Source organism: Eleutherodactylus coqui, chromosome 3 (assembly GCF_035609145.1).
Source record: "Eleutherodactylus coqui strain aEleCoq1 chromosome 3, aEleCoq1.hap1, whole genome shotgun sequence".
Lineage (NCBI taxonomy): Eukaryota > Metazoa > Chordata > Amphibia > Anura > Eleutherodactylidae > Eleutherodactylus > Eleutherodactylus coqui.
In genome coordinates, this window is record NC_089839.1 from 250,996,405 (window position 1) to 251,018,933 (window position 22,529).

The 22,529-nt window shown below is 42.1% G+C and overlaps 1 protein-coding gene across 2 annotated transcripts in view; it reads left to right on the forward strand.

The window, feature by feature from the left end:
- Positions 1–22,304, forward strand: part of LOC136621639 (dimethylaniline monooxygenase [N-oxide-forming] 2-like) — a 43,333-nt gene extending 21,029 nt beyond the window's left edge. For both annotated transcript variants that reach the window (XM_066597277.1, XM_066597276.1), the window contains exons 2-9: positions 2,886–3,018; positions 6,581–6,769; positions 9,863–10,025; positions 11,664–11,806; positions 13,128–13,327; positions 13,543–13,898; positions 16,459–16,531; positions 20,527–22,304. In XM_066597277.1, the coding sequence (XP_066453374.1) occupies positions 2,893–3,018; positions 6,581–6,769; positions 9,863–10,025; positions 11,664–11,806; positions 13,128–13,327; positions 13,543–13,898; positions 16,459–16,531; positions 20,527–20,878 (1,602 nt within the window). In that variant the 5' untranslated portion in view covers positions 2,886–2,892 and the 3' untranslated portion in view covers positions 20,879–22,304. The remainder of the gene's footprint in view (positions 1–2,885; positions 3,019–6,580; positions 6,770–9,862; positions 10,026–11,663; positions 11,807–13,127; positions 13,328–13,542; positions 13,899–16,458; positions 16,532–20,526) is intronic.
- The last annotated feature ends 225 nt before the right edge of the window (positions 22,305–22,529 follow it).

Consider the following 22,529-nt stretch of genomic DNA (forward strand, 5'->3'; position numbering starts at 1 on the left):
TACAGCCCAGACAGTGCAACAGTCTGTAAGGGCCTGGCCAGCTTTATGGCTCCCCAGCAAGACTGTGTCACCGCTCCCCAGTCAAGGCTGAGTCGGCGGGAGCACTGTAAAAGGATGGTGAGGGAGTACGTAGCGGATCGCACGACCATCCTCGGTGACGCCTCGGCCCCCTACAACTACTGGGTGTCGAAGCTGGACACGTGGCCTGAACTAGCGCTGTATGCCCTGGAGGTGCTTGCTTGTCCTGCGGCTAATGTCTTGTCGGAGAGGGTGTTTAGTGCGGCTGGGGGAATCATCACAGATAAGCGTACCCGCCTGTCAACCGACAGTGCCGACAGGCTAACACTTATCAAGATGAACAAAGCCTGGATTTCCCCAGACTTCTCTTCTCCACCAGCGGACAGCAGCGATACGTAAGCAATACGTAGGCTGCACCCGCGGATGGAAGCTATGTTCTCTCTCACCATCCAAAACGGGGACATTTCTGCTTCATCAATCTGTGTCTCCCACTATACTGCTGCTTCGGAATTGTTACTGGGGCCTGTCTTGAGTGCTACTATTGCTGACATGGAACGAAGACTGCGCTCCCGCTATAATGCTGCTTCGGAATTGTTACTGGGGCCTGTCTTGAGTGTTACTATTGCTGACATGGAACGAAGACTGCGCTCCCGCTATAATGCTGCTTCGGAATTGTTACTGGGGCCTGTCTTGAGTGCTACTATTGCTGACATGGAACGAAGACTGCACTCCCGCTATAATGCTGCTAGTGATATGTTACTGGGGCCTGTCCTAATGCTACGGCTGAAATGTTACGAATTCTGGGCTCTGCCTATACCGCTGCTAATGGTATGTCTCTGGGGTGTGGAAACAGAGGCTTCCCAAAGACATGATGGCGGCGAGGCCATTTCCCACCAACGCGGTTACTGTTAAGGTGCATATAACCACGGACACGTGTAGAGGACACGTAGTGCCTCAAAAACATCCCCCTCCTCCTCCAACAGGGAAAACAAACATTCTTGGCAAATGCCTTTGCATTGGTTCGTCTGGTGGCAGTCCAAGAATTTCACCTTTACCGACACTACAAGAGAGCCCCCCCACCATCCCCCCGCCACGGCCCACTTAATCCTGGCCACATTCCGAAAACCAACAAAATAAAACCGCGCTACTAGGTCCGCAGTCACCACCACATTACCACCAACGCGGTTACTGTTAAGGTGCATATAACCACGGACACGTGTAGAGGACACGTAGTGCCTCAAAAACATCCCCCTCCTCCTCCAACAGGGAAAACAAACATTCTTGGCAAATGCCTTAGCATTGGTTCGTCTGGTGGCAGTCCAAGAATTTCACCTTTACCGACACTACAAGAGAGCCCCCCCACCATCCCCCCGCCACGGCCCACTTAATCCTGGCCACATTCCGAAAACCAACAAAATAAAACCGCGCTACTAGGTCCGCAGTCACCACCACATTACCACCAACGCGGTTACTGTTAAGGTGCATATAACCACGGACACGTGTAGAGGACACGTAGTGCCTCAAAAACATCCCCCTCCTCCTCCAACAGGGAAAACAAACATTCTTGGCAAATGCCTTTGCATTGGTTCGTCTGGTGGCAGTCCAAGAATTTCACCTTTACCGACACTACGAGAGACCCCCCACCATCCCCCCGCCACGGCCCACTTAATCCTGGCCACATTCCGAAAACCAACAAAATAAAACCGCGCTACTAGGTCCGCAGTCACCACCACATTACCACCAACGCGGTTACTGTTAAGGTGCATATTACCAGTCTGACTGGGGCATGCAGAGACACCTTGACAGAATGAATAGTGTGTGGCATATAGTTTCCCCATTGCTATGCCCACGTGTGCAGCTCCTGATGGCGGTGGCACAGGATTCTATTTCTCATTGCTTCTGTACAGCATTGTGGGCTATCGCCCCGCCCCTTTTAAAGAGGGTCGCTGCCTAGCCGTGCCAACCCTCTGCAGTGTGTGCCTGCGGTTCCTCCTCATGGCAGACGCACTTCTAAATAGACATGAGTGTGGCGTGGCATGAGGGCAGCTGAAGGCTGCGCAGGGACACTTTGGTGTGCGCTGTGGGGGGAAGGGGGGGCGGTTGGGCAGCATGTAAGCCAGGAGAAGTGGCAGTGGAGTGTCATGCAGGCAGTGATTGTGCTTTGTTGGAAGTAGTGTGGTGCTTAGCTAAGGTATGCATTGCTAATGAGGGCTTTTCAGAAGTAAAAGTTTTTGGGAGGGGGGGGCCCCACTCTTGCCGCTATTGTGGCTTAATAGTGGGACCTGTGAACTTGAGATGCAGCCCAACATGTAGCCCCTCGCCTGCCCTGTTCATTGCTGTGTCGTTCCCATCACTTTCTTGAATTGCCCAGATTTTCACACAAGGAAACCTTAGCGAGCATCGGCGAAATACAAAAATGCTCGGGTCGCCCATTGACTTCAATGGGGTTCGTTATTCGAAACGAACCCTCGAGCATCGCGAAAAGTTCATTCCGAGTAACGAGCACCCGAGCATTTTGGTGCTCGCTCATCTCTAGAAATGACCAATTGAAAAAAATCAAGATTTTATGTTAAACATATGATAACGGGGTTTAATATCAAAACAAAGAAGTTTTGACGTCTATCCCTCTATCAAGTATGAGTATATTACTCTTTAGTTTTATTTAAGCTGGATATTCATTGGTCATCAGCCCTGAGCGCTGCCTAATTTTTTTTATTCTTTGATACTACATTCAGGACATACACAAATTATAAAACATGGAATATGTTTCACTGTCTGATTTTAATTTGTAACAATTTAGGGGATCATTTTACGAATAGCATGACTTTATTCATTTTCTGTTCTGTATTTTTCATTTCAAAATTCAGATTGAATATGAAGATTGCTGTAATTGGAGCTGGATTAAGCGGCTTGACATGCATTAAGTGCTGTCTGGATGAAGGGTTGGATCCCACCTGCTTTGAAAGGAGTGATGATATTGGAGGGGTATGGAGGTTTTCAGTAAGTAGGAGTGGACTTCATATTTTTCATACTTATTCTTCCTTACTATTATACATGTTTTTGTTTCCTACCTATAATCATACTTCTTACATTCTTTATAATTGTTTTTCTGTAAGCACCTTTGTGCCTGTGACTACAGTTGTGAAATATGTTTGAATGATAGCATGACCAATACATGAACAATATAGGATATATTTTCACTATTGGCATTTGATCGCACATTTTTTGGGAGGGAAAGTGTTTGGAGTCGGTACTAAGGGCTAAAATGGTGCCCACTTTTGCAACCAATACATTTTTTAATCCATTTAGCAAAACTTTTGAATACAAATTTTATGTCTTCAACTCCAATGCAGTCTTTTGTGTCTCCATGGTTACATACTACAAACAAACCTTGTGTTTGCTCTGATCCTGCAGTTGTGTTATTCTCTTCTAAGTTGGGCAACAACTGTGGCACACAGGCCATCATTAACTTTCCACCTATGTATTGGGGATCACTGTCTCTGAAAGACAACCATTTTTAAATTGAAGTCTTCACGGTGATGAAATATTTATGTGGATCCAGATTCTCTAATCCCCAAGATCAGCTATTATCACTTTTCTGGCATAAAATATTTGTGTTGAGGTTGAGTGCATGGCTCGATAGGGCTCTCCAACCTCTCATCGCACGCACCCCAGGATATTTAAAGGATAGTGGAAATGTATTAAAACAATTGGAGGATTTCCCGTGAAATACAGAATATATGTGGGTTACTTGTGATGTGGTTGGCTTAAAACTCATTCAACTATTTGGCTATTTCAATGGCTGCATATTTTTTTGTGCTTGCATATCATAACCCTGATCTGAAGGGTATGTTCACACATAGCTTATTTCCTGAGAACTTTCCACCTGGATTTCCAGGCTGAAACATTAGCAGCAAACTGGAAGAGACATTTGACATCATTCACATACTGTTGGAAAATATGTGTAGAGATGGACCTGCGGTGTAGTTTTTAAATCTGCAAAATGTCCATATTTTCTGCAGATTTCGCAAAAACATGCAGATCTTGCCATGGATTCCCGGGGGAATTTTACATCTCTTGTAGATGTACTCTAATGCCCCATAATGCTGAATAGAATTTGTGCTGCACTGGGGTATTTGTTTGGCACCTTAATACCTGGGAAAGTATTTAACATGTTGTTATTTGGCTCTGCTACACCTTCACCTCTAGGCAGACAGGGTGAATGGACTTTTACAAAACGTAGTTGGGTTCCTCTATTCTATATGGGAAAAATAACAGTAGGCTTCCTTCACAAATACTGTAGTTTTGTTTTGTGGCATTTTTTACAGCTTATAAACTCTTCTAAGTCAGAAGCAGTCAGTTCATTGTAATCACAGCCAGAGAAGTAAAGCTGGAGTGTCTAGCCAGGGGTCAACAAAGGAGGAAGTTAACCCACACCTCCTAAGTCTACTCAAAGTGTTTGTCTACTGTCCAAGTGTCTTAATCCACTTCCAGTAAATGCAATTCAAGTGTGTAACTGCTACCAAGAAAAGAACTCTCTGAATAAAACTGTTAAACTATTTTCATCATACCAATCTGCTTCCTGGAGTGCTTCACATCACTTATTACCCTACGCGAGCTGGCGTCACAATAAACTAACATCTTTCCCTACCCGACTCCGCAGGTAGCAGTAAAGAACTGCCAAGATATTTGCAACTGCAGTTTTACCAGCCCCAGATCTCCTTTACCACCTCTTCAGGAGGAGCAGTAGAGCCACCGTGACTACCATCCTAATCTCCCCTCGCTGCTTTAACCCTCCTGGGTTTGGGGCGCTGCATATGCATGATACGAATTTCCTTAGCTGTTTGATTTTGGCCTAAACTTTGTGTATAAGAAGCTGTGTTATGGCTGTACAGGCAGGGAACACAGCCTGAGGGTTTGGGAGAACTAAATCTCCATCAATTTTTGCAGTCTACAATATTGCCTTGTTAATAAACTATGGTTTAACTTTTCTTATATAAGCTTGACACTTGAATCAGTGCTTTCTTTGGCTCTAAAAAAAAAAATATCCATAAGCACTTATTTTTATGCTCCACTTAGTTGTACTTGATTGATTTCACACAATTGGAGTTTTAGAATCCAAGAAATATGTCTTTAGAAAAGAATCATGCATTCAGCAAGTTTGAGCTTGCGTGGTGGCACAAAAAGGTCATACAGGCCTGAATTATGGATTCAGTTTGTCATCATTTGACATGTGATGAATGTGTGAGAAAAACGTTATACAACATGGGTCTGTAGCAGTCTATAGGCACATTGGTATAAATCCCTACAACACAGATCTGTAATACAGCTGGGACCAGATATTTATAAATTTGTTCTGCTTTCTGCACTGTGCGAAGTGGGAATCATGTAAGGCTAGATTTTTATTACATATTTTGCTTTATGTATTTCTTGTGCTTATTTTATTAATAATTTGTAGTTCTATCTATCCCATCTATCGGAGTTGGCCCGAATTTTCTGTTCCTGTTAAATTGTTTTGTTTTTCTTAATATAATTTCTTTTATGTTGTCTTTTTTGTATTGTTTATCTTATTTGAGAAAAACTTTTCAATAAAACTGATTAAACAAAAATTTGTACAGTCAATAGTAGAAAAACATAAATCTACTGCAACAAAAAATGTTCCTCAGGCTACTTTCCCATTTGTGTATTTTCAGTATTTCGGTAGAATTTTGTAATGTAATCTAAGAGCAGTTCTGCAATATACACATTGCTATGTTTTTAAATGTTGTTTTTCCTTGCTCCAATAATAAAAGCATTTTTGACTAATTTTGGGTTTAAAGTGGTCCTGGGCTGTTTCTAAATTATGCAGAGCGGTCTGGTGGGTGGGCTGGACTGTCTCTGCGTGCATCACCTAATTCCGTCCCTCTGTCTCTGTCATATAGAGCAGCAAAGTCTTACCTGTGCGGCCTAGGTTCTTCAGCCAGCACATGTGCAGAAGAGCATGTTGAAGCTGCTCACAAAAGGTAAAGTTCTTTTGAACATGTGCCATCTGATGAACGCTCAGTGCACACCTGATATGTCGCTGCGCTACCTGAAGGGGAGGCAGAGAGGGGTGGAATTAGATGAGGAGCAGGCTGCAAGAAGAGATTGTCTGGACCACCCTCTGGACTACTCTGCATCATTCACATACGGCACGGGACACAACTTACTCAGGTTTGCTTTTATTATCGGAGCAAGGGAAAAGACTACGTTACGTAAAACAGAGCAATGTGCATATTTCAGCACTGCTCTTGGATTACATTACAAAATTCTGCTGACAGGCTCCCTTTAACCATTTTTTCTTGAGCATTTCTTCTAGGGGTTTTCATATATATTATTTTAATGGCATGACAATCAGATATATTAAAATGGCATTTGTGGATGTATGCTAGCTGGGTCCATCATTGCTACCAAGATTCTTTGTAGAAGGGTCACTGTGCAAGCATGACGACGACCTCTCATTCAAAACTGATTAGACCTAAGGACATCTACAATAATTGCTTCACATAAATAAGCTTCTTTCTTTTTTCATCTTCTTTGCTAGAACGACATAGAGGATGGCAGAGCCAGCATCTATCAATCTGTAGTCAGCAATACCAGCAAAGAAATGATGTGTTTTAGCGATTTCCCATTCCCAGAGAACTATCCAAACTTTGTTCATAATTCCAAAATGTTGGAGTACCAAAGAAAATATGCAGAAGAGTTTAATCTACTGAAGTATATCCAATTCAAGGTAAAATGGAAACTTTCACTTTCAAAGCTGGAGGCTATTCCCTTCCTGCCTGCTGGGGTCACTTTAATTATCATTACCTTCTATATTCACCTAAGTAACTACAGGCCATAAGTTTACAGCCAGGAGGCTGTGCTGTGATCTCCTCTATTATAACAGTGACAGGAGCTGTGTGATCATCATTAATAACCGTGGCAGGAGAATTTCTGTGGCAGGATCTATGCAACAGCCTAAGGGCTTATTTAGATGACCGTATATCAGCTCAGTTTTCACGCCGAGCCGATATACGGTGTCCTTGTCTGCAGGGGGGGGGATGGAAGAGCCAGGAGCAGGAACTGAGCTCCCGCCCCTTCCCCGCCCCTCGCCACTATTTGCAATGTGAGGGGCCATTCATTATGTGCCTATACCCCTATATATATATTTTGGGGTACAGGTACATAATGAATGGGGAAAAAATCACTGGAGTGGTCCTTTAAAAAATAGTATCACACCCGAACAACCCCTTTAAAGAGTTAGCTGGCCCCCATTTGTCATCCATGTCTGAGATAGTCCCTTTAAGGACATGACCACCCTCATGTGAATAAAGTTTAGAGAAATATTATGCTAATATTCTGTGTGTTTCATTTCCTTGCTTTTTACTATCAAGATCTCCTGGATAAAACCGATCCTGAACATCCCTGTTTAGGCTCTGTTCATGAATTGACAGAATCAAAATGACAGAATCTGGTAGCGCCTGCCAGAACCCATTGTTTATAATGTGTTTTGGTGCAAACAGAGTTGGTGTAAACTCAAAAAAAAACTCCATAAAAAATTGTGACTTTTCTTGGCATTTGCTAAATTTGAAATATGCTGAGAAAAGTGGCTGTGCTCTCCAAGTATTAGACATATTTATTAGTAGATATGCAAAACATTTTGGAGCAAATCTACACCTCCTCAAAGCATGCATAAATTGTTGTGTTGATTTTCTTAAGAGACTTTGGTTCAAATCATTCCAACTGTCTTTTTGGGGGGGATAGTAGGGAGTAGGCTCATGATGAAATACACTTTTGGACTTTTATGGGTGGATACAACCTCAAAATCCATGGCAGAAATCCATGGCTAAATCACGCATTTCTGCCTTGGATTTAGGCCACGTTCACATGGGCGACAAGATTGCACGCTTTTCTTGCGATGCAACAGTGCTGCTGCATCATACATGTGATGCTACTAATGGCATGCATCTAAAGCCCATGCCTTCCTATGAGTTTCATCACATTAGCAAAGTTCTGATTGATGCGATGTTGTGAGAAAAAAAAATTGTGGCATGCTCTATACTGCTGCAATTTGCAATGTGTTTGTAGTTCATTTTTCCCTATGGAGCCTCCTTGTTTATCACATCTAGCAATTTTCGAGAGATGCGATGCATTTCCCTACTCCTAATATAAGCCTTAGCTGCATTTCCATAAAAATAGGAATACTTAACCAGCAGGCTGGATCCGGGTCCTCCCGCTGCTCTCTGAAGCTCTACCGGGTGTTCTGCAGTCCTCGTTTGGCCACAGAAGTTAACTTCCTGGTTGCTGGATTGATAAAACCTGACTTCAGGAAGCGATGTCTCTGATTGGTTCATCCAGTGCTACTCAGCCAATTGATTGGCTGAGCAGAGTTTGAAGAGCCAATCACGTTGTGGAGGCAGGATTTATGAATTGGCCAATCAATGCAGTGGCTCAGCCAATTCATAGATCCTGCCTCCACACCTTGATTGGTTTTTCAAACTCTGCTTAGCAAATCAATGCAGAGCTGGATAAATCAATCACAGCCCTCGCATTGGTTCATCGAGCACTGCATTGATTGGCGGAATTTTAAAAAAATGGGGCTAGCGCTATCTGGAGGTGTGATTTTTGAATCCCACAACCAGGAAGTGATCTTCTGTTGGTGAACGAGGACTGCAGGACACCTATCGGAGCTGCGGAGAGCAGCGCGAGGACCTGGACTGAGCCTTTTAGGTAAGCATTCCCTTTTTTCTCAGGGAATTCAGCTACAGCTTATTTTAGGGGGAGGGCTCAGCCTTCTCACAATAAAACCATACGATTTTTATTTCTGGCGGCAGAGAAGCAAGAAAAATGCATCACTGATGCTACAAAATAGTGGGAACACAACTGCAATATCACCGCAACTTTGTAGCGCCGATATCGATGTTGCCCATGTGAAAGTGGCCTTACATTTGAGTTTACCATGGATCTGCACAGAGATTTAGTCCTTCTCAATGGGGCAAATCAATGTGCAGATTTCCTGAAATAGAATTCATGTTAAGAAGTATATATGCCACTTCTTTTGTTCTGCATGCAGATTTTAAATTCACGCATGGAAAATAGACTATAGAAAATATAGAGTATGGTGTGGATTTGCATTATAGTCTATGGAAGACCATTAGAACATGAATTTACAATGGATTACCTAATGACTTCTAATGCCTAAACTACAGACACCTGTTTTCTTTTCCAAGTGGTGGATGCTGCTATACTCCCCCCCCCCCCCCCCTCTCTTTTTGTTCTACTCCTGTGCATCGTGCAGCAAAGATAAGCCAGATCTTATCTTTTCATGCAGCACAGATCTTAGATGCGTGCATTGTAGCCAAGCATGTCCTAACTTTTAAGGTGCAAGTTTTTTGCGCTTCTATAGGAAACCATTGGTTCTGATAGATGCGACTTTTTTTTAAGGAACCTATTCTGTGTGAAAACAACCCCCATGTAAAAGAGCCCTAAGACTTGCAAACCTACTTTTAATTTGGATATGGTAAAATAAGCACATAAATCTGTTCTTCAGATGTCTTTCCTTATGACTTTCCTCTTAACATATCCAAGATGAGTGGCACAGGATAACCTGCCTTGAGATAAAACATGATTTTGTGATACTTTGTCAGGAGATGTCTATGCTATATATGGCCATCAAGTGGTTGTAATATGAACTGCAGCCTGTTGAGAATTTTGCTAGAATGTGGCAATAAAATATTGAATTTGTATTGTATGAAATTGGAGTCCTGCACAAAATTCAGAGAACTAAGGCAATGTAATGTGGACTTTGGTTACATTAGCCATTATCTATTTTGTCTTTCTTAAGACTATAGTCATCAGTGCAAAAAAATGCAAAGATTTTGAAAGCAGTGGGAGGTGGAACGTCACCACCGAGAAGGATGGTAAGCAGGAAACGACCATTTTTGATGGTGTTATGGTTTGTTCTGGTCACCACATCGATCCATACTATCCTCTTGAATCTTATCCAGGTAAGTTCATTTCAGAAATGCATTTCATAATTATTATCCATCGTTAATATAAAGGGCATTTCGTATAATAAATACAGGTCGTGTGATCAGTACTGTGACAAATGTTGGAAATCTTGAATTTGTCGTCCTTTCATGCATATAGATCATCTGTTTGTGCAAACAAGTGTTGACTGGCAATGAGCTTGTTGGTCAGCACTTGTTTATGTTGTTCTCACGGGCAGATGATTTGCTATATGGGGATTAACACAGGAATATGTACAGTTGACGTGAAATCAAGTTTATGCTCCTATAAAGAATGTGATTAGCCAACAAACAGGCGTTTGCTTGTTCATTTGCTAATTGTTTGTCTTTTCACAGTCCAACAATACTAGATACAAACATTGAGACAAATGTTTTTGCTTGATCGAGCCATGTAAAAGGCTGTTTATGGTACCTTCACATAGGCCCAATTAACCTGCAATATGCCCCAAAAGACACGTCTTACTCTACTGCTGTGAAATCCCGCTACAAAACCCACGGCTCCACCTACATTTTTTGATGCAGAGCTGATGGCAAAATTAAGCCATTTTCAATTCTGCATCACAATCTGCACCGAGGCTGCACATTTTGGTGCCAAATTTTTTTGTATCTTTGGTGTATATTTCAGGCTAATTCTGCTTCAGTGAAAGCACCCTAAGGACTCAGTCAGACAAGTGGTGTTTTTTTAAATTTTTTAAAGCACAAGAATAGCCACGCAAAAAATTCCACACATCTCATGTAGAAAAAATTGGGTGAACGGGTGTATTTGCACTCACGTGTGCTATCTTCTGCAGGTGCAATTTTTTTTAGCGCTTCTAAAAAAAACCATACGCTTTCATTAGAAAACATTGGTTGTAATAGAGCAGCTTTTTAACTTGCTTGTCTGACCGAGCCCTAAGGGTGGATTCACATGAGCGTGTGTGTATGCGTACATAGGTACGCACAAAACCGTGCACCCATGTACGTGTACAAACATGCATGAATGCAGGTCCGTGCAGCATCGCTTTCAACGGGGCCACGGCTGCTGCCGGCGGACGCATTGAAAGCAAAAGGATGCCGTCAACTCCTGCGGTGATTTTCAGGGAAGGGCTTGAAATATAAGCCCTTCCCTGAAAATCATCCCTGGCTTGCGTAGAAAAAAATAATTAATTAAAAGTCACAGCGCTCTGCCAATCACAGGCAGCGTTTGGCCATTTATTGAATTCACAGCTATGGCAGGGGATTCTCTACCCCCGCGGGAGTCCCCTTGTCACTGAACACTGTGACAGTGTTCAGTGACAAAGGGACTCCACGCTGGGGAATATTGACACGCACCACGGACCTATGATGCACAAATGTCCTATGTTTTACAGGTACGTGTGTTTGCATAGACGTATGGTTTTAATAGACGCATGTTTTTGTGCGCACCTATGTACGCACACGCTCGTGTGAATTCACCCTAAAGCTGAGTCCATCTGCAATGAGATCGGTGATTACAGTCAAACAATTGCTTCTCTAGTCATATCATAATAGCTGGGTGACAAAATTATAAATTACCTTTTTATCATATTTTATGCACCAAAACATTAACCTATAAACATTAATTATACTTGGACATGACATCATGTCATTGTTTTACAGGCATTAAACAGTTTAGAGGACAGTACTTCCATAGCCATCAATACAAGAATTCTGATGGCTTCAAAGGCAAACGAGTTGTTATTGTTGGGATGGGGAATTCTGCAGCTGATATTGCTGTTGAACTCAGTCGTACGGCCTCCCAGGTAAGGAAAAACGGAGATTATAGTGAATTTTAGTGGTTTGAAAATGGCAAAATATAATTATAATCTTTTTTAGTTAATTAAATATACAATTCAGCGGCACTTTAACATGTGACAAGTGAATAAAAATATAAATGATAAGCTTTATGAAGATTTAGTATCTAGTAAAAATAATCTTAACATACAGTAATTTAAATATAACTTTTTACTTACTTTCAAATACAATTTGCAATTGCTATATCCAGAAGGCAATCCCTGTCCATATATCCTAGTATGTCTTCTATCAATGAATCTGAATGGCCACTATAGTGGCTGTTCTGAATACGGCAGCAGTGTCCTTTTTCACTTCAATGCAGGCTGCAATGGTGCTTTTTCTTTTTTTTTGTCATGTCACTATGTGTATTTAACAAATCTTAATATCCTGCCGTTTCACTCTGACTTCTAAGCCTAAAAATAGGCTGAGACATCCTGTTCTCTACAGTAACCTCATGGACCACAGAAAAATATACTGAACTGTACTCGCTGATACCTATGTTGTGGGCATGCTCTGTGACCTGTACAGAATTAATTGTGCAGCGAGGAGAGGAGGTGAACTGTGACCTTCGCCTATTGTTAATGATGGATCCTGTGTTATTTATATAAAGCTGTTACTTTTCATTGTAATCCTGCCTGTGATGATGAGATGACTGCTGAAATGTTTTCTCTACAGAATTTGAAGTGTCAGACTATGTTGATGCCTATTGTAGAGATGGCAAAATGCCTCTGATTCATTATTTTACCTATAATTTAATCGATGAAAATAGGGATTAGAGTTTTTTATGTTTTCTCTCACACATCCATGGAAAAGGATGCTAAAATTCTGCCGTCCTACAGCTACTGCAAAGGAAGGTCACTATATAAGGAAATATACGGCTCCAACTTCTATAGAGACCACAGAAAATCTTATTGTTTAACTCGACTTCTCAGAAATGGCTCAGATAGAGTATCCAGCTAACACCCCCCCCCCACCCCCACCCCCTTCCCCATCCATCCTGCAATTGCAGTCTTGCATTTGGTATGCCAATTACAAGACTGCAAGCGAACAGAGTCGCTAGAAAAATCTATAATGCTTGGATAGATCAGTGGCAAAAAAAGACTCTGCCGCCAAAGGACACGATGGCTGATACTGTCAGAGCCGATACTGGCATGGATATCGCACAACTGGAAGAAGCAGTGCAAAACCAAAAAACATGGAGGGAGCTCGCCTTTATTGTCGCCGAGGGTCGTGAACAACACTATTTGGCATGCCACTGCATTGAAATGTGCTTTCTTTCCTTATGTGCAGGTGTTTCTCAGTACCAGGAGAGGAGCATGGGTTATCAGTCGTGTGTTTGATCAAGGATACCCATGGGATATCTGCTTTGATACACGGTTTGAAAATTTTAAAAGAAACACACTTCCTATGGGAATTACGGCATTTCTGATTGAGGCAAAGATGAATCAATGGTTTTGCCATGCTAACTATGGGCTTCAACCAGTTGATCGGTACAGTATATTTATTAGCTAATGTTCTAGTCCTGTGCAACCAGGTAGTTTCCTTCTGTCTGTCTTTCTTTTTCTTCCTCTTTCTTATCAGTCTTGATGATCTTTTTCATTCGATCCAAAAAATTTGAAAAGACATGGTTCTAATAAAATAATCAAATTGACAGTTTAGCAGGCAGTCAAATCAGTACTGCCTTTATTGTTTCTTGTATTTGCAGAACACAATTTAAAGAGCCTTTGATCAATGATGAGCTGCCAAGCCGTATTACATGTGGATTCGTAGTGGTAAAACCAGCTGTGATAGACTTCACTGAAACTGCTGCAAAATTTGATGATGGATCAATTGAGGAGAACATTGATGTAGTGATATTTGCTACAGGATATTCCTTTTCTTTCCCATTTTTGGATGAATCTATTATCAAAATGGAGAACAACAAAGCCAACTTGTACAAATATATTGTCCCTCCCACCCTAGAAAAGCCAACGCTGGGCATTATTGGCCTTATTCAACCTCTTGGACCCATAATGCCAACAGCAGAACTACAGGGACGCTGGCTCACCAGAGTTTTCAAAGGTATAATAAAGTAATTGCATGATTACCTGAGTATAAGTAATATGCACTAAGGCAATGTAAATGATAATGGTAGCAATTCTAATTTATGTTAAATTGCCTCCTTCAGCACCAATAGTCCTCACCCCACACACATGTCATATGCCTTGATAAAGGCGTAATAGCCCAAAATGTTGTATGATGCCTCTGGAGCTTTAATAATCCATAAGCTAACTGTACTGATACAGGAGGTGCTGTTCCACTCTTTGGAATTTGGCTGACTACTTTGGGTCTGTGTTAATTGGATCCACTCCATTACCCTCTGGGACTTGTGAAAGTACTGCCACCAATTAGCATCTAATTTATGGTAGAGAGAGCTCTTAGAGAAATGTACTCAACTAGCATAACTGTACACCTAACAAATGGAATTGCTATGAAAGTAGGAGGTATTGGTTCATGAATTGGCCAAGTCACTTAAGCCCGCAAGCCAATTCTAGGCTCCTCGTCTCGTGGGTCCCTACTCTGAGACACCATACACCAGAACCCTGCCTGCAAGCAGGGATTTTTTGCCCTGATAAGGGCGTCTCTGCACTAGAACCTAAGGGCCACACTAGCCCAGAAATGACAATCCAGCAGGACAGAGAAAAGACAAACTGACATGAAACTAACAGAAAATAAACATAAAAACACACACAGAACAAGACTATTCACAGGTTCCAGCAGCATAACCTAACACAACCAGTACAACCTAACAGTTTCTAACTCTTGACCACTTACAGCGATGGGTAATGAATACAAACCAGACGAGCTGGCAGAAATACCAACTGGACAGTGAACTGCATACTGGGAACTGAACTTATGGAAAGACATAACATAGGGACTGACAAACGACAAAAACACTCACCTAGCATAACTGTACGCATAACAGATGGAATTGCTATGGAAGTATGAGGTATTGGTTCATGAATTAACCAAGTCACTTAAGCCTGCAAGCCACTTCAAGGCTCCTCATCTCACAGGTCCCTACTCTAATGAGACAACAGACACCAGAACCCTGCCTGCAAGCAAGGTGATCGCCGCGATAACGGCGGCCCCGCACTGGAACCTAAGGGGCACACTTAGCCCAGAAATGACAAATATTTCAGCAGCACAGAGCTTAAACAAACTGAAATGAAACTGACAGAAAATAAACATAGAAACACACAAACCAAGACTATCCACTGCCTCCAGCAGCACAACCTAACACAACCAGCACAACCTAACCGTTTCTAACTCTTGACCACTTACAGCTACGAATGAAGGGCCAGTGTTAGGGGGCGGAAAACCTGTCAAATGCCCAGGGCCCCATCCCCAAAGGGCCACTGCCTATAGCACCGCCACTGCAATTCAGAAGCAGCATTGTTACCATATGTTCAAAAGACTGTGCAGCCAGCTTAACTTCCTTACTTTACGGCTGTGCTGTATTTCCAATCCTCTTCCCTTGTCTCCTGCACTCTGGTACTTTAGTGCAGATGAACCAGAGAGGAGGAGACGGGGGCAAGTAGAATCAAAGATGCATAGCATCACACAATCACAGCACAACTGGGGACTACGGAAGAAAACGGGACTGAAATTTCTAAAGGTGCATGTACATGGAATGATTATCATTCAAAAATTGTCTAGAGCATTCAAATTTGAATGATAATTAAAATGATAATTTGAATGATGATTGTTCAGTGTAAACAATCAAATGATGAACAATAATTGTTCGCTTATCGTTCATCTTTTATTTCATACAAGCATGGTATTGATTATTGGCTCGTTCACTAATCGTTCAGTTTAAATACCGATTGTTCAGTCATTTTCATTCACTGATACAGTGATTTGCAAATGAATGAATGATTTGCAAGCGAATGAGAAAATTATTTATCTGCCTGTATAAACAGGCTGAACGAGTGAGCAAGCAAACTCTGTCATCATTCACTTGTGTGTGTGATAAATCTTCCATCCAAAAGCACCATAGCAGCCGAGAGCGAGCTGCCTGACTAGTCTTTTGCAAGTATGGCAGCAATGGACTAGAGGACACTACTGACTTATAGTGACATTAATGAGGCACTGTACATTTGTGGGGGCATTGGAGAAGCACTGTAAATTTGTGGAGATACCAAAAGGCCACAATACATTTGTGAGGGCAACACTGTAAACTTTTGGGGGCACTGGATGAGAGGAGCAGGGTTTAGTGTAAATGAGGATTATCTTTCTCCCCTCCTTTGTGGGAACGGGGAGCAGGGCATAGCCAGAGTGGGAGTAGCTGTAGGAGAAGTCTTCCTTCTATATACTGGATTTGCAAGCTGGTCTGAGGTAATATGTCAGAATGTGTTTATAATCTTGCCCAGGGCCACACTCTATCTGCATGGAGGCCAAGATAAACAAGAAAACTGCCCAATTTGTCTGGAAACTCCACAAAACACAAAGACCTCATTGCCTACAGTACAAGAAAGATACTAAAGACATGTTTTTACATTTGTAATATATCTCCAGTCTCCTTGCATCCTTATAATGTACTGATAATTTGTCGTGTTTACATGTCATATTTTCATCTTAGGACTTTGCCCATATCCTCCATTAAATATGGTGATGGATGACATTGCAAAGAAAAATAAAACCTTTATAAAAAGGTATGTGATTATTATCTTTATGGTAAAATCTAGTCCAACGTAATAATATAGAATATCACAGGGGCCGGCGAAGCAAGAATAATTATAAAATGTGACACTGAACAGATTCCTAAAACGTAACCTTTAATTTAATTTAAAAATCCCTGCCTCCTGAAAGGGCTGTGCTGATTCGCTGAGCGCTCAGCCGATTACAGATAGTGCTTAGCTATTCATTCATGAATAGCACTATCTTAGCTATGAATGAATAGCTAAGCACTATCTGTAATTGGCTGAGTGCTCAGCCAATAGCTAAGCACTAGCTGTTATTAGCTGAGCGCTCAGCCAATCAGCACAGCCCTTTCAGGAGGCAGGGATTTTTAAATCCCTGCCTGCTGAAAGTGCTGGATAGCAGTGTCGGGGAGCCAGCCGGAGGATGCATGTGAGCGGCGGATAGGTAAGTACTTTTTTTAAAACTTTTTTAACCTCTTATTGATGATTTTCAGGGAAGGGCTTCTATTTCAAGCCCTTCCCCAAAAATCATACTGCAGCCAATAGCTAAGCACTAGCTGTTGTTGGCTGAGCGCTCAGCCAATTAGCACAGCCCTTTCAGAAGGTAGGGATTTTTAAATCCCTGCCTGCTGAAAGTGCTGGATAGCAGTGTCGGGGAGCCAGCCGGAGGACGCGTGTGAGCAGCGCATAGAGTCCCTTTTTTTTTTTTTTAACCACTTATTGATTATTTTCAGGGAAGGGCTTATATTTCAAGCCCTTCCCCGAAAATCATACTGCAGGGTTTGCCAAAAACCACTGCTTTCAATGGGACCGGCAGCAGTGCCGATCCCATTGAAACCAATGGGATAGCATGCTGCACGTCTGCCACATCTGTCACATGGGGATAAAGGAAACTTCTGCGGTATTCTCCACATCTTTTCAATGGGGCTAGCGCTATCCCGGCCTCGTTCCGGCGTCTTTCTTGCACTGCGAGGTGAGTGTTTTCACTTGCTCTCGCAGTGCAAGATAGAAAATATCGCCAGTAGTTGTCCACTCTAAGGCCCAATGCACACAGGCGGATTATTGCTGCAGATTCTGCAGCAATGTTTGTCCATAGAATGCAATGTAATCACTTGCAATTTAAGCTCGCATCGGAGGAATCACAGCATGTTCTATTTTCATGCGGGAGCATTGTAGTCAATTAAAGTCGTCCGACCCGTGGGGATTCCAAAATGTCAATTTTGAAATCGCCACGGATCCGCATCATCGTCGGCGCAATGGCGTGGCATTCTCTACACTGCACATGTGTGCCGGACATGTGGGACAGTCCCTTTTTAATGTATGTAGTTTGATAGGAGTCCCCCAGTGGTTAAGATAGTAACTGCATACACTGTGTAGAATATTTGCTGTAAGGGGGTTGTAACGCAGTGTAACCGGATGGATATTATCAAGGCTATCCTAACCATACCGGACCATTTATGGGGCTCCGTGGAGAAACACTGTTCTGTTCATGTACTAGTCAAATTGTCGTTATGACAAATAAGTGTAGTGGATGCTGTAACAAATACATAGTTCACTTGTAACACTTAATGCTCCAGTAAATTGTGTTCTGGGTGTCGTTTAATAGCTGCAGTCATCCTCTTTCATAATCATGAATGTTTGTTCCCTTCCCTACTGCTGGTATCACATAGTGATAATACGATACAATCATATAATCTGCTCCTGGCCTGCAACAATAGATGTGTAATATAATTAAACTCTCAACCCCCCCCCCCCCCCCGCCCACCACCCCAAGATCATTTCTACGCCGAATGTAGTTATACATGGCGATAATCACATATTAAGCTTTTGAAAAACTAGCAGTTTTCTAACTTTATATTCATTTTGCACTATTTCTTTTCTCTGCAATAATGTATGACAACTTGTGGGGCTGCATTATTCCACATTTGCACCAGTATTGATCCATTGCATGAAATGCAATTTTCTATTAAAACTCTACAGCACCACTGCTGTCCAGGGTCTCCACGGGTAGGCTACAGACCAGCCCTGTATAATATTAGAAAAAACTTTCGGACAGTGAGGGTGATCAATGAGGGGAACAGGTTACCACAGGAAGTGGTGAGTTCTCCTTCAATGGAAGTGTTCAAAGGCTGGACAAATATCTATCTGGGATGATTTAGTGAATCCTGCACGGAGCATGGGGTTGGACTAGATGACCCTGGAGGTCTCTTCCAACTCTACCATTCTATGATTACAGCTCTATGATTACAGCACAGGGAGGAAGAATCCGGAGAGTTATGTGGGAGGTCACTAGAGATGAGCGAACGTACTCGTCCGAGCTTGATGCTCGGGCGAATATTAGGGTGTTCGGGATGTTCGTTATTCGTAACGAACACCACACGATGTTCGGATGTTCGTCTATATGCGCTCAATGGGGCCGGCGGCAGCAGCGCCAACCCCATTGAGAACATATAGAAGACAAATCCTTCTTCTCTGCCACAGCTGTAACAGCTGTGACAGAGAAGAACGATGTTTGCCCATTGAATTCAATGGAACCGGCAATACAGCCGACTCCACTGAATGCAATGGGCTGCCGGCGATCGCGGGATGAATTGTCGGAAAGGGGTTAAATATATAAGCCCTTTCCTGCAATTCATCCAGAAATGTGTAAAAATAAAAAATATATATATACTCACCTGGTGCCGACAGACGGAGTTCAGCGCGGCAGGCTGCAGTTCTCCTGAACTGCTCTGAACAGCTGTGAGTAGTATTCAGCAGCCGGGGATTTAAAATCCCCGCCTGCTGAATAAGATGCCTCTGAATGGTCACAGCCTGACCAATCAGAGGCCAGCCCTCACTCACACCCATTCATGAATTCATGAATGGGTGAGTGAGGGCTGCCTCTGATTGGCTCAGGGGCAGGAGAGCTGAATACTACTAACAGCTGTTCAGAGCAGTTCAGGAGAACTGCAGCCTGCCGCGCTGAACTCCGTCTGTCGGCACCAGGTGAGTATATATATATTTTTTATTTTTACACATTTCTGGATGAATTGCAGGAAAGGGCTTATATAGTTAACCCCTTTCCGACAATTCATCCCGCGATCGCCGGCAGCCCATTGCATTCAGTGGAGTTGGCTGTATTGACGGCTCCATTGAATTCAATGGGCTAACATCGTTCTTCTCTGCCACAGCTGTTACAGCTGTGGCAGAGGAGAACTTGCTGTGTCGTTCCCATCATTTTCTTGAATTGCCAAGATTTTCACACATGAAAACCTTAGCGAGCATCGGCGAAATACAAAAATGTTCCGGTCGCCCATTGACTTCAATGGGGTTCGTTATTCGAAACGAACACCCGAACATCGCGGGAAGTTCGTTTCGAATAACGCGAACCCGAACATTTTGGTGTTCGCTCATCTTTAGAGGTCACCGATCGGCATAGGGTCTGATTCCGCTGCAGAATCCTGCATGTGGAATCCTACCCGGCCGTGTGCAGTCGGCCTAAGGCTACATTCTCACGGGCGTACACAATATATGCTAAGATATGATGAGTTGAACATTTGAATATAATAGTTGGAAACAAACTTTTAGTGATCCCTGTGGCTTCCATAGTGATCACATGCTCAGTAAGAGGCCCTTCTGGGTAATTTATAATTGTGCAGATGCGGGGGGAGAGATCAGGTTTGGAATCGTATTGATAAGACACTGCAGGCAAATTTCACTGTTACTTAGAAGAAGGACCTTAGATTTGCGAGGCTGCTGCACGGGGCATGTGCTCTGGTCTAAGTATCCTACATATCTTGGAATAAAACGATTTTTCTTCACAATTCTGCAGTAAAACAGTTGTGTGTAATGAGGCCTCTTGGTGTTTCATAATGCTCATTGTTAGGCAGCATGAATATCCTGACAGTAAAGGGAATAAATAGAAAAAAAAATGATGAAACTAAACATGCGTTATGAATAAGTAATATTAAGGGATTATTTAATGTATTTATTTGTACCTGATTATTTTTTATTTTCTTTAATCACAGATTTGGAACAAAAAGAGAGAACCGTTTGCAGGTGGATTTTATTGAATACCTGGATGAACTGGCAGCTGACATTGGAGTGCTGCCAAATATTTATTCATTGTTTCTATCTGATCCTCTGCTTGCTCTGGCACTCTACTTTGGTCCTTGCACACCAATGCACTACCGATTGGTTGGCCCAGGGAAGTGGAGACCTGCCAGAGAAATTATTATGACCACATGGGATCGTATTGTGAAGGCAACAAAGACTCGTGTTTTAAAAAAAAGAGAATCAAGTTTCTCGTTCGTTACTAAAGTACTTGGAGCTCTGTGTGTCTTGGCAGTTTTTGTGGCCATGGTTATGTGCAAATATTGAATGCTGTAGTTAATGGTACTTGGACAAGAACAGCCTGCAATTATCAATGTGCTTCTTATACAGTAATTTTCAAGGTGTTTAATTTAAAGGGGTTGTCTATGTTATAGAATATAACAGACAAAGGCTACCCTACTAGGCTCACATCCTCTAACCAGAGTGGAAAATGGCTACTATAAGTGCCCTTCACTCTGGAAAAGCCAACATATCCTTTTTAAACAAATAGTCCATTAAGTTCAACAGGGGCTGTATAATGCTTTACTTCCCTTTTGGTGGTGGTGCAGCAGAATTTAACACCTATGATATATTACAACTGGATGCTGGGAGTTTGAGCAGATGGACATACCCTAATCAGTTTATTAGCAAACCAGTCCAAAGATGAAAAACCCTTTATATCATAGACTGGTAGAGTTGGAAGGGACCTCCAGGGTCATCGGGTCCAACCCCCTGCTCAGTGCAGGATTTACTAAATCATCCCAGACAGATATTTGTCCAGCCTTCATTGAACACTTTATAAATGACAATGTCATAAAATGTCCAATTACTGTGCATAATCATATAAAAGTGTTGCTTTAATTAGTGCAGTAGATAAGTACAGTTGTTTTTTGTTTTTTTTTTTGGGGGGGGGGGGGGTTCTAGATTAGTCAACAGAGACTTTATTTACATGTGATAAGATATTTTTCTTTATGCAAAGGTGACCTTTGAAAAGTTTAGTTCGATCAGTTAGCTGAACTTTTGCAGAAAGTTAGGTTCAATCAAAATTAGATTGAATCGAACTGGAAGTTCACTAAAACCATTAAAACTGGTGTATAACACTGTCTAAGTACCATAAGAGTCCTGTATAATACTCTTGAGAGTGTTATACAGGACTTTTACGGCTCTTAGGCAGTGTTATACTTGCATGGTTAGGAATAGTGTTGAGTGAAATGAACCAGACTAGTATAACCCTGTTTTGGATAGAACTTTACTAAAAGCTTGGTCAGGTTTGTGCAGAACTGACGTTTTAGCAAAGTTTGACTTGAAACAGTGCTGCACTGGTTCAGTTAGCTGAAAATGAGTTATTATAATTTCTAATTTTTTGCAGCTCTCACTTAGTACATGAGGTGAAGCAGAGTAATATCAATTCAATGAATGGAATAAATGAACTTGCACACAGCTATTCACATAGTTACAATATTAACCAGCTTCTATAACTTAATATAACAAACATGACTATTTTATCACAGTGGAGTTTAACATGTGGTTTGTTTTTTACGGGGTGCCATAATTCATTCTGAATTGTAATTCTGCTAATTGTTCCATTCTCCTGCATTTGCATTCTGTCTGGTTACTGGGCATCCAATACATTTTCCTACTACAATTTCAATGTCTCCCTGTGGTTTGCAGAAATTATAGCAATAATTACTAAATAAAGGAATGGAACCAGAAAGTGGTAAATCAAGTGAATTAATGGATAGGTCTACCTCTAACTATTATTTTACTCTAATGCATCTAAAATTTAACCTCCGCTCATTGAGCAATTCTCGCTCTTGTGTGAAAGCACAGGAGCGATTATCGACAGGAAGACTGTTGGATGCTGAAGCTCCTGACAGTCATTCCATGTAAAAGGACCCATACATTTTGTTGGTTTGCAGGTAGTAGGGGGGACAACTGG